The 12,332-nt window shown below is 46.4% G+C and overlaps 2 protein-coding genes and 1 pseudogene across 4 annotated transcripts in view; all 3 read right to left on the reverse strand.

The window, feature by feature from the left end:
- LOC136405149 (zinc finger protein 343-like) overlaps nt 1–10,426 on the reverse strand; it is an 87,768-nt gene extending 77,342 nt beyond the window's left edge. For all 3 annotated transcript variants that reach the window (XM_066384219.1, XM_066384222.1, XM_066384220.1), the window contains exons 1-2: nt 10,337–10,426; nt 9,426–9,678 (exon numbers count right to left, since the gene is read on the reverse strand). In XM_066384219.1, coding sequence (XP_066240316.1) covers nt 9,426–9,528 — 103 coding nt within the window. In that variant the 5' untranslated portion in view covers nt 9,529–9,678; nt 10,337–10,426. The remainder of the gene's footprint in view (nt 1–9,425; nt 9,679–10,336) is intronic.
- The window catches only part of LOC136405148 (zinc finger protein 343-like), a 140,919-nt gene that overhangs the window by 76,096 nt on the left and 52,491 nt on the right, over nt 1–12,332 (reverse strand). The window lies entirely within an intron of this gene.
- On the reverse strand, nt 1,667–5,158 carry LOC136405160 (oocyte zinc finger protein XlCOF6-like; annotated as a pseudogene).

The following is a 12,332-nucleotide window of genomic DNA, read 5'->3' on the forward strand; positions in this document are numbered from 1 at the left end:
CGGACCTGCACTTATAATATGGAATATAAATTGTCCGTGAAAATGCTGGACTTGAAAATACTGTTAACAAACAGTGATGTCTTGATGGGGATGAGAGGTATTCAGCAGACACCTGATTAGAGATTAGGAGGAAGATAACCCAGGAGACAGAGTCTTCACTGCAGACAATAGGAGTAACCCTTTAAGAGAAGCAGCAATCCAGGCCTTGGTGACCGGAAGTTCCTCCCCTCTGTAACCTGGATCATCCTCTCCATGCAAAAGCTCAGGTTCCCCAACAAATTTACTAAATTTATTTTAGACTGACTTGTTCTTCAAGGGTTGGATTCATGCAGGAAACCTGGGCTGTGAATGTGAATTCTTTTCCAGATGCATGTGTGACTAAGGGGCACAGACTGAGCTCATGAAAGACTTTATTGGAACAGAAGGACAAGAAAACATGAGGAAGAATTATGTATGAAAATTGTAAGGCTGGTGGCCCCGGACATGGCCATGCAGGTGCAGGTTCACATTGGATTCTGGCAGAAGGTAAAGGAACAGTGGAGACAGGAAATGGTGGGTGTTAGGCAGATAAAATATATTATGCTCACTTTGTTAAAGATGGCGCTGTCCAAGTGGAGGCCATCACCCAGGTGATATTAATGTGTGCTGGGGGCGAGCTGTGGGCAGGCAGGATCCTTGTAGCCTGGGGCTTGGTTTTGGGATTAAGCCTTTCCCTTTTTGATGTGGGGTGGTACAATCCCATCATGCCCCAGATAAGTGACTTTGTATGATATTAGACACTTCCCTATTTTGTATATTGGATTAAAGGTTTGGATTTCTACACTATAAAATAGGGGCAGAACAGGGGCTTGCTCTCTTGGTTCCTGAGATTATCATTAGAAGAGACAGCAGAGAGCAGAGAGCAAAGAAAGGCCACGTGGAGAAGGCCAGGGGAAGCAGCCAAGATGGAGAGTGTTGAGTGAGAAGCCAGTTTGTGCAGAGTTTGTGCAGGGAGAAGGAAGGAGATGGGGAACAGAGGTGAATAAGTCTGGTGAGCTAGAAACCTTTGATTCTAGGAAACTTGGATAAATCCGTAGCTTTGTGAGCACTGAATGTGAGTGGGTTTTGGAGCCCAGTGTGTGTTTTTACTTGCCCGCCGGGTGCAAGCTAGGATTAAAGATGATGGCCCACGAGTGTTTGGCTCTGTTGTTTCTTTACCGTCTGTCCGAATCCAATGCGAACCTGCATGGGCCAGGCTGCTGTGATGGTAGTGGCCCTGGCTACTGGCTTTACAGTGAGTCATTCTGTTCATTAGTCTGTTAACAAAGAAGAGCAAACAGAAAGGACAGACTGCTTTCATCTCACTCAAGGCTTCTGAAAGCCCCTCAAAGGTGACTGACAACTGAGGTAGTGATTCCTGGGAACAAGAAGGTCCTCTTGGAAGGTTGAGGAGAAACAACAGGATAAAGCTCCACCCACAAACCCGGCCCACTTCTTTCTTTTCCCTGAGTGTCCCCAGGTGCACTATGAGGTGTGACTGATTGCTAAAGCTTCTCACAGAGTCTCTCCCAGGCCACCTCAAGTTTCTCCAAATGTAGTGTAGTAGTGCAGTAGTGCAGCCCAACTGGTAAAACCAACATCCAGAGTTGCGGTGAAAAAAACCTACTCAACACACAAACTGACTGCAAGGGGAAGAGGGAGAGGCCTGTGGGGACAGGCAATGACGACCTCCAGAGCCCTGTTTCTCACAGCTTTTATTGAGCAGAGGACAAAACTTCTTTACGAGAACAAAGGCAACAGGATTACAGGGGAGGAAGATCCGGTGATAAGTGGAAAGAATGAATGAATAAGAACCTTTTTTGCTAAGGTGAAGAAAGGGCTACTATGAATCACAACAAACTTATTCTTTTACTAATTAACAAGTAAAAGGAAAGGGGAAAACTAGAACCTCTAGACTACTTTTCTAAAGCCCCTTCAGGAGCATTTCTGTGTCTGCACAAAGATCACTCACACAGTATCTTGGTGTTGCACCCAAAACACATTCACTCAGGTCTGTTAACTAAGTTTCCCAGTTAAGTCATACAAAATTCAAATTGAGAAGGCTGTTTGCCTACAATGCAGCTGGTTCCATGATGTATCCTGAGGTGAGCTTTACCCTAGTTTGTGCCCATTCATTTAACACACATAGAACGTATATGCTGGCATTTGTAAGGGGTGGTTTATGGTCACAGCTGTGACTATCCTCTTTGTACACTTCAGATGTATCCTGTGAGGGGAGTCCCTGGAGAGATCATAAATGGAGTATTGAGTGGTTTATTGGTGAATGAGGGCTGGAATGGGCAGAGGAAGAAGCTGACCTGCAATGTGTTCACAACTGAGATCTCACGGGCACTCCTGACCCAGGATGACCCCCTGAACCAAACAGAGCCAAGGGGAAAGGTTTTCTCTACCCGTCACAATGATTCCTGGGCCAGGAAACACCCTGTGTGAAGAGGCCATTCTCTGTGGCTCAGAGCAGGTCCTATAGAAGAATTCATCACCGTGCCCATCAGCAGCAGTTTTCAGCAGTTGCACAGGTGTGGGTCCTGATAAGGTGATCTGGGCAAAGCCCTGGAACATCCTCACTAAAGGATCTCCCCAGAGCATGAGAACAGGGAGGCATGGTCACAGGATCCCTGTCCACAATCCCTGAAAACATACGGCCCCTCCCTGAGTATGCCCTCATGGGCCTGCTTGTTGGCCACTGGCTGTTCGATCAATGTTGACTTATTGCTAACACCTCACCCACAGTCCCTGCACACTCGCTTTCTGCCTAAGTGCATCCTCCTTATGCAATGGGGACTGATGTACGGCTAGAGCTACCTGCATGCTGCATGCATGCGACTCCTCTGGTGAATGTTTCCTTGGTGCTTGATGACAGGCAACACATCTCTGCAAATTCATTATTACACACACACACACACACACACACACACACACACACACACACACACACGGTCTGGTGTCTCTCTGGTTTAAGATGAGGACTCACTGATTGCTGAAGTCTTGACAGAGGTCCCTGAATACGCTGACCTTCCCTCCTCCTTGTGTCCTCAGGTGTTTGATGACATCTGATGTGTATCTAAAGCTTCACCCACAATCCCTGCAAATATCACACTTGTCCTTCCATATGTCCTCTGCTGATTAAGGAGTGCTGCTTTCCAGCTAAAGCCTCATCCACACTCATCACACATAAAAGGATTCTACCCTGAGTGAGTCCTCAGGTGTCTCCTGAGGGTTGATTTATCACCAAATCCTCGTCCACACTCCAAGCACACGAAGGGCTTCTCCCCCGAGTGAGTCCTCTGGTGTGTTTTGAGATTGGACTTATAACCAAATCCTCGTCCACACTCTGGGCACACATAGGGCTTCTCCCCTGAGTGAATCCTCTGGTGTATCTTGAGCTTTGACTTAAATGTAAATCCTCGTCCACACTCTGAGCACACAAAGGGCTTGTCGCCCGAGTGAGTCCTCTGGTGTGTCTTCAGGGCTGATTTGTCACCAAATCCGCGTCCACACTCTGGGCACACGCAGGGCTTCTCCCCCGAGTGAGTCATCTGGTGCCTCCTGAGGAGTGACTTAAGAACAAATGCCCGTCCACACTCAAGACAGACGAAGGGCTTCTTCCTTGAGTGAGTCATCTGGTGTCTCCTGAGAAGTGACTTATGAACAAATGCTCGTCCACACTCAAGACATACAAAGGGCTTCTCCCCCGAGTGAGTCCAATTGTGCCTCCTGAGGACTGACTTATCACCAAAGCTTCGTCCACACTCTAGGCACACAAAGGCCTTGTCCCCTGAGTGAGTCCTCTGGTGTTTCTTGAGGTATGACTTATCACCAAATCCTCTTCCACACTCTAGGCACACAAAGGGCTTCTCCCTCGAGTGAGTCTTCTGGTGTCTCCTGAGGAGTGACTTATGAACAAATGTTCGTCCACACTCAAGACACATGAAGGGCTTCTCTGCTGAGTGAGTACTCTGGTGTCTCCTGAGGGATGATTTATCACCAAATCCTCGTTTACACTCCGGACACACAAAGGGCTTGTCCCCTGAGTGAGTCCTCTGGTGTATCTTGAGTGCTGACTTATCACCAAATCCTCGTCCACACTCTGGGCACACACAGGGCTTCTCCCCCGAGTGAGTCATCTGGTGTCTCCTGAGGTGTGGCTTATGAACAAATGCTCGTCCACACTCAAGACAAACAAAGGGCTTCTCTTTTGAGTGAGTCATCTGGTTTCTCCTGAGAAGTGACTTATCACCAAATATTTGTCCACACTCATTACACAGGAAAGGATTCTCCATCAATGAATGCACTTCAGGGTGTCTGAGGAAGTGTGACTTAAGTGTAAAGATTCGCCCACAATGCCTGCAAACATAGGGCTTCTCCCCTGAAAGGGTCACCTTGTCTGCCATAACGTTTGATTCCAAGCTGAAGTCTGGTTCGAGCTCACTGCACCTCACAGGTCCAGATCTCAGGGTTTGTAATTCCTTCCTCCCCTTGTCTGTCTGCACTAAGCTTACCCTTTGGGCTGAGTTGGGCTCTATTTCTAGCACCGTATGACCTTCCCTAGAATGTCCTCTGGGTGAGCTGCAGAATGCACCTAATGTTTCCCCCTCCTCCATCTGCACAAATGAAAGTCTCAAGCCATCTTCTCTGCCTTCACCTTCTGTGTTTTTCCTCCAGCAACTTTGAGAAAAAGATGTCTGCTCCTGATGCCACAGGGCCGAATCCCCTGGATGGAAGTCACACATGTCCGAGCACATGGGAAGCACCTGCTGGCTGGGCAGTGGCTCCCGGGAGAAAGCCGGAAGACAGAAGAAGCGAGGTTTTTTTTCTGGCTTTGATTCTGCTGGAGAAAAAAAAGTTTAGTCAGAGAAGACCTAACATCACTGCAGGGAGTCCCCCCTTCTCTCAGGTAAACTAGGGCCCTCCTGCCACACCTGTTATTAATCATATGTGTACAACATCATGTTTCCAGTAATGATTTCTTTAGGTTCTGTTTCTACACAGTCCCTTTTCTATGGCAATCCAGTGGAACCATCCCAGAAACATCTTCTACATGTCACTCAGACTGGGTGCATTCCAGGTATGCATTCTACTATGTAAATCCCTTCAGTACACCAGCTGTTTCTGTCTCATAAGTCAGCCAGACACAGAGAGAGAGAGACAGGGACAGACAGACAGGAACAGAGAGATGAGAAGCATCAATCATTAATTTTTCGTTGCACATTGCGACACCTTAGTTGTTCATTGACTGCTTTCTCATATGTGCTTTGACCACGGGCCTTCAGCAGACCGAGTAACCCCTTGCTCAAGCCAGCAACCTTGGGGTCTCGAACTTGGGTTCTTCCACATCCCAGTCCAACGTTCTATCTACTGTGCCACTGCCTGGTCAGGCGAATCACTGTAAGTTTTTAAATAAGACAATAAACATAGTTTATAAAACACAAACCTCTGACTGTTGCAGAAGGCGTTTCTCACTACTCTGCCACGTGCAAACAGCTCTTGCAGTCCCACCAGCCTCCTTACAATTCTTTACTCCTGGAAGGGACTTCACGTCCTTGAGGCTGAAGCACCAACAAGTCTTTACCTGAAATGCTATTTCCTTTTACAGACAGAGTCTAACTCTATCACCACATTATGTCTTTGGTCCCATGACTTCCTCACAGATTTCAAATTCAGTCCACCACCCTGTCACAATAGATAATTCTTTTTCCTGCTTCATTTAATCATTATTTATGACTAGGAATGCTTATCACTCTCTAACGTACTATCCTATCAATGCACAGGAAGCTTCTTCTTTCTTATTTGTCTCAATATATCATGAAAAGTAAGCCTCCATGGGCAGAGGTTGCTATTCCTTCACTTCTGTGTGGCTCTAAGTGTCTAAAGCATTTTCCGGTTACATTAGGTGGTCCGTCCCGCTACCACAATAAAGAAAGAGAGAACATAGCCTCACCCAGCAAGAGCAGATTCCTGTAGTTCTCCAGCATCACTTCCTTGTACAGGCTCCTCTGCAGAGGGCTCAGCATCCTCCATTCCGCCTTTGTGAAGACCACGGCCACATCCCCAAACGTGATTGGTACCTATAATCAAGCAACCCGTTAACGATCAGCAAGTCACCATCAATTTCCCAAGTACAATGAGTAAATATGCGCTTATTTACTCTATGAGCATGGGTTCATAGATATGACCCCATGGTCACCGGCTTGAGCAAGGGGTCGAAAGCTCTGCTGTACCTTCCACATCAAAGCACAAGTGAGGAAGCAATAATTGAATACTAAGGTGCTACAATGAAGAAATGAAGCTTCTCATCTCTCCCTCTTCCCATCTTTTCCTATCAGTCCCTCTCTAACTCTCCATCTGTGTCAAAAAAAAAAAACCATTGAAACCTGTAGCACTGCTCAGGAAGGTGACCATGAGGACAAACTATGGAGGAATATTGAGATGACAGAGTTCCAGATGGCAGATAAGTTCCAATTTGAAAGGGACCTGGTGTCCACAGTGTATCATCCAACATACATCTCATAACCAGTAAGGGAAGGATGAATGTACAGTCCAGGGAGATTGTAACTCAGCACAGAACTGGAAAGTTGTCTTCATTTTACATAACAGGAAAATCTATTTAGACTTCTTCTCATTCTCATATTCGTATGTTCTCTCTTATTTTCTTTCTCACCCTGCATCTCTCCACTTCAATACACTTTCTTTGTTAAATACTGAGCATTGTAGGTAAAACACTGTAGCAATCTGGAGACCAACCCAGCTCCGTGCTCAGGATGTGGCTCTCGTCACTTGTTCATGTTTTCTGACTCACCTTGGTGAGTTCAGTAAATGCTTTTGCCCATAAATAATGGCAAATCATCAGGAGGGGTCTGGACATGCACAATCATGCTGTCCCTCCCAATCCAGAAATGATAGTCCCTTATATGGCTCACTTGGTTGTCCTACCTGAACTACTTACATAACCTTAACTAGAATACAAAAAAAAAAAAAAGAATCAATGCAATGAGGAGTTACACAGCATCAGCAGATGAAGAAAACATTTGCCTGGGCTGTAACTCTATACATCACCAGACAAAAAAATAATTAGCCTGAGTCTTAGAGTAATGAGGAGCCCTGAGGAGCCCTGAGGAGCCACTGCGCCACCTCGCCCGCAGGTGGTGTAAAGTACCAAAAGCTACAGAATCGATATTAATATTTTAAGAGGCTTAAAGAACATTTTATTAGTTAGGTTAAGGTGTGCAGAGAAATTTTGTGAATAGTCTCTGTACTGTGTGATTGGCATAACCAGGATGGCCCTTGGCATTGTATTGTAAATGCAAAGGGAAGGAAAACATGGATTCCCAGACATTCCACCACACCTGTGGGGATAGGGGTGAATGGCTACCCAGGTACAGGAAGAGAAAAGCCAAAATAAACCTTTTCTTATAGTAATGAGCCATTTGTGGGCATTTGTCCACAGGAAACTACCTCTCCCATATAAATGTATATAGTTAATATGTATGACTCTGGACAAAGAGATGGCGGATAAACATTAGAAAATATAGGAATGTCCCTTAATATGTAAAGAGACATCTTTCTATCATTGTGTTGACTTGTAAATTTTGTGTTCTCCAAAATGATGTATGGCTTGCAAATTGAACATGGTCCTATCATATTAAAGGGCATGTGACTATAACGAATAGTAGTAAAGGGAACCTAATTGCAATTTTTGCTTCTATACTTCCTGATTGCAAAACTATAAAAACTAAGTAGAACAAAGGGCTGGCACGCTCTCCCTTAGATTTCTGTCGGAGTTGCCACCACTTGGCCAAGCTAGACAATAAAGCTTTGGTGTGTAATCGATGGATTTTGTTCTTGTCTTCAATGTTTCGAGTCCCTCTGGATTAGGCTTAACAGTAATAGCTAGTTAAAACATTAAACTAAGAAACAAAGAAAAAAAATTTATAAGTATGTACTAATCTCACCAAACACTGGAAAAACACGTAACCAGACCAGGAAGCTTCAGCTGTGGCTGGGAAATGTGCCTCCCACTGTGCGCATTTCCAATCAAGAGTCCTCTAGAGAGGACCGCCCATTCAGGTGTGTCTGAGACCCTACCAATTTTTATGGGAAAAGTTTGGCTGAAGGCTATTGCAGGAGGCCTCTTCCTGCATAGTCGCTAGGAACAAAGAAAGGTCGCAGCATTTAGAATAATTAACTAGGTTGGCAATCAAGTGATTAAGAACATCATTCTCAGTTTAGGAGAAAATAGAGCAGGACTTCTCAACTCAGAGTCAATAATCAGTGATTCCTGCAAAAAAAAAAATTTTTGTGATCTTTTCTGTTTGTGCATTTGAGTTAAAATTCTCTTATTTTTTAAATACTGTTCACCCACATTATGCTCTGCTTCTCTAGTTGTTCAAAAATTTCTTTTTTTTTTTTAATTTAATTTTTTTTTTTTTCATTTTTCCGAAGCTGGAAACGGGGAGGTAGACAGACTCCCCGCATGCATCGGACTGGGATCCACCCGGCATGCCCACCAGGGGGCGATGCTCTGCCCCTCTGGGGCGTGGCTCTGTCGCATCCAGAGCCACCCTAGCACCCGAGGCAGAGGCCACAGAGCCATCCTCAGTGCCCGGGCCATCTTCGCTCCAATGGAGCCCTGGCTGCGGGAGGGGAAGAGAGAGACAGAGAGGAAGGAGAGGGGGAGGGGTGGAGAAGCAGATGGGCGCCTCTCCTGTGTGCCCTGGCCGGGAATCGAACCCGGGACTCCTGCACGCCAGGCCGACGCTCTACCGCTGAGCCAACCAGCCAGGGCTGTTCAAAAATTCCTAAAGTAAGAAAGTATAAAGATGTCTATGGCAAAAGACAGTATCTTTAGCTAGTATGATATGAAATGAAATGAAATACTACATTTAAAATTTTTAATAATCTCAGTTCTTCAAAAATATCCCTTATACTTTGTACTTTCCTGGGATCTACAAATCTTGGGTAGATTTTCCAACAAGAAAAATAAAACAGAAATGCAGGAGTCATTTGAAAACATGCTGCCTGACACAGGCATGACTGTCTAATGCTCTTTGCTTTTTCCCTTCCCGAGAAAAGAGAATATCCCGTTTGCCTATTCTCTGGAAACAGAGCCAGCATTTCAGAAAAAAGGGAAAAAATGTAATCCCAACTCACCACTGTTCTGGGATTTCCCTCCTTTTCTTGGGGCGAGTCAGTACAGTTGGAAGGCAGACCTAGGGGAAGAACAAAGCTCTGAGGGTGCAGGCCTCCCAGAATGCCCCGGGGAGCAGCTCCTCGGAGCCCAGGACAGAGGGAGCAGTCCCTTGACTCAGCTGCGGTCACTACAGTGCTCTCAGCTAAGCCCAGAGCCTTACTCCTCCTCCTCACCTCTCCAGACTCTCAACAACTCTCACCTTTAGCCTCATGATTTAGGGTCAGATTCTTCATGGTCTCCATGTCTTCCCTGTTCTCCTCCCGGTCCTGCTCTCCCAAGGCCGATGGATCATGCAACCTCATGGCCCCCGGAGTAAGACCACTCTTTGCCTGAAATGCTACCTCCCGGTAACGTAGACGTTATTTCATCTCAAGACCGATTTCTGCTCCTGCCCCAGGTAACTTCTCCGAACCTCCTTGTGAAAGCCCACCGCGTTTCCATGAAGCCAGCACCTGCGGGTGGAGCAGCAATGTGACGTGTCCACACTCCTTACTGTACAAATCAGGCACTGCAGCTCCTGAGAGCTCCCACCCCAACCACATCCCCACTCACTCACCGACTTGGGACAGAGTCAACCCCACACAAACAAGCCCAAAACCCAGAACTTGATATTCACACACAATCTGGGGTGCCCAGAACTACTCACACACGCATGACTCCAGTACATGTTTCCTTGCCAAAAGCAGGGTGGCTATCAGGTCGGCTCTGCACCCCCACCCACCACAGAGAACGCCTCTCTATTTAGCTCTGGCTGAACTCGTGTGCCCAGAGCCCACATGAGCCTCGGAGAAGTACGACTGCAGCCACCTCCCTATGTGAATTACACGGCCCAGAATCATCCCAACTTGTCCAAAAAAAAAAAAAAAAAAATTATATGACAGTTCCTGCTCACCCGCTTCAGCGGGAGAAGGAAGGACCCCGGCAGCGACCCGCAACTCAGGGACTCCGAGGAAACTGAGTCTCACCCCACTTCCCCGCCCCTAAATACACGTCTGGGGCCGCGTCCCGGCTCCAAAAAATGAAACCTCCCTCAGTTCCCGTTCCATCTACTGCACACCAGCCTCACTCATCCCGGGTCCAACCCTCCAGCTCCCACCACGGAATCCTAACCCTAACCTCCGCCGCACTCGTCCCTCCTTCCAGCACCGTAGTCAACCTGGCTGACCCCGCTACCCGGAACCAGCAGCAGGGGTCCACGTGGTCTACCGGCTCATCTGAGTAAGAACTACGATTCCCAGAATCCCTAGAGGCTTCGCCTCTCGCGACACAATGATCTTGAAACCACGAGTTTAATATACGTGAACATTATATACTGTAGTGACAGCCGACCTGTTCATCCAATTTTTTTATTGATTGATTTTTTTAGAGAGAAAAAATGGAAGGCAGAAAAAGAGAAAGACAGTGAGAGAAAGAAACATGGATTCGTCCCACTTATTTATGCAATCATGGTTGATTCTTGTATGCACCCTGACTGAGATTAATACTGCAATCTTGGCATATCCCACGATGCTTCCTTCAACTACTTGAAAGAACCGGCCCTAACTTACCCATCTGTTTTCTTAAGATACCTACGTATAAAACAGACAATGATCCCTGAATAAAGCCTTTTCGCCCAGCTCCAATCGCCGGAAAGACTACAGTTCCCGGAAGCCTTTGCGCAGCGTCTCCTGAGGTTTCTCCTGTACGACAGTTCTCTCCCGGGTTCTATGCGGAGAAGGCATTTCTGGTTGAAAGGTCCAGTAGCTCTAGTGCACAGGCTGTGGGGCCGTTCTGCGCTTTAGCATGTTTTTCTCTTCTCATGGCCTACCGAAATTCACTTAGTTTAAGAAGGAAAGCAAACATGCCTCCTTCCGTGCGCCTCTGCTAAGTGTGGCTCCGTGCTAAGGGCCCGCCCCTGTAGGCAGCCCCGCGTTACTAGCCCGACAACCACGAATGGCAAAGGGGTCACCCCACTGTGGATGCTGTGCAGTCGATTTCCTCTCGCCAAGTCAGTTGCTGGCAGAGAAATACAGGACGGCTTAACAACAGAGTACAGCACACGATGTGAAAACTAAAATGGAAGGTGAAGATGCCTGGTTTTCCCAAATTATAATGAAGCTCCTCTTTCCTAGCCTTCCTTCCATGTAATAGAGCTGCATGAAGTGTTTCCTGAGATGGACAGGGAAGCTCTCAGGAGGGTCTAAGCACGGAGGTGACTGGACCTGGCTTATGCCCACCATTCCATCCTCATCTCTGGCTTCCCTCCTACTGCAGAGAGACCTCACATTTCCTTCTCGAGTTAAACTCTTCCCTCCCTCTCTTTCCAACATTCTCCCCATGTTTGGTTACTGAACTAATCCTCCCTGAGCTGGAGGCTCAGATTTTTTTGCCTCCAGGAAATCTCTTCTGGCCCCTTTGTCTGATAGGTATTTTTTTGATTCCCAGAGAAAAATCCACAGAACAATTATTATTCTATTCTGTCCTGGTTTGTTCATAGCTGTCACTTAGGAGTCTGACTTCTCTGAGGCATGCACCATCTACTGTGGCACTGCTGTCTTATATGTCCAGAATAGAGGCTGAAAATATTGTTCTTAAAAAAATTAATGATTCAATGGATGGATGGATGATATCTTCATGGAAAAGACTCAAGCACTTCAGCCAATTGTCACTGTCTTTTGGAGGGTGGCAATCTGTTCAGGGCCAGGGCAGAGATGAGGTGGCAAGGTTGTAGCAAATAGTGCCATTGTTGTTTCTATAGAAACACTTGGACCAACCCTCTTTCTCCAAACCCCACATCTCCAACCTCTGTTCCAGCTTTCCAGTGAAGAGACAATCAAAAACAGCACTCACTGAACTCTGTTTAATTATTACAACTCTTTTGGCTTTTTTTTTTTTTTACAGAGACAAGGATAGTCAGAGAGAGAAATAGATAGAGAAAGACAGACAGAAACAGAGAGAGATGAAAAGCATCAATGATCAGATTTTCCTTCAACACCTTAGTTGTTCATTGATTGCTTTCTCATATGTGCCTTGACTGTGGGCCTTCAGCAGACCGAGTAACCCCTTGCTCAAGCAAGTGGACTTAAGTCTATGCTGGTGAGCTTTTTCTCAAGCCAGATGAGCCCAC

The sequence above is a fragment of the Saccopteryx leptura genome, chromosome 5 (assembly GCF_036850995.1).
Source record: "Saccopteryx leptura isolate mSacLep1 chromosome 5, mSacLep1_pri_phased_curated, whole genome shotgun sequence".
In the NCBI taxonomy this organism is placed as follows: domain Eukaryota; kingdom Metazoa; phylum Chordata; class Mammalia; order Chiroptera; family Emballonuridae; genus Saccopteryx; species Saccopteryx leptura.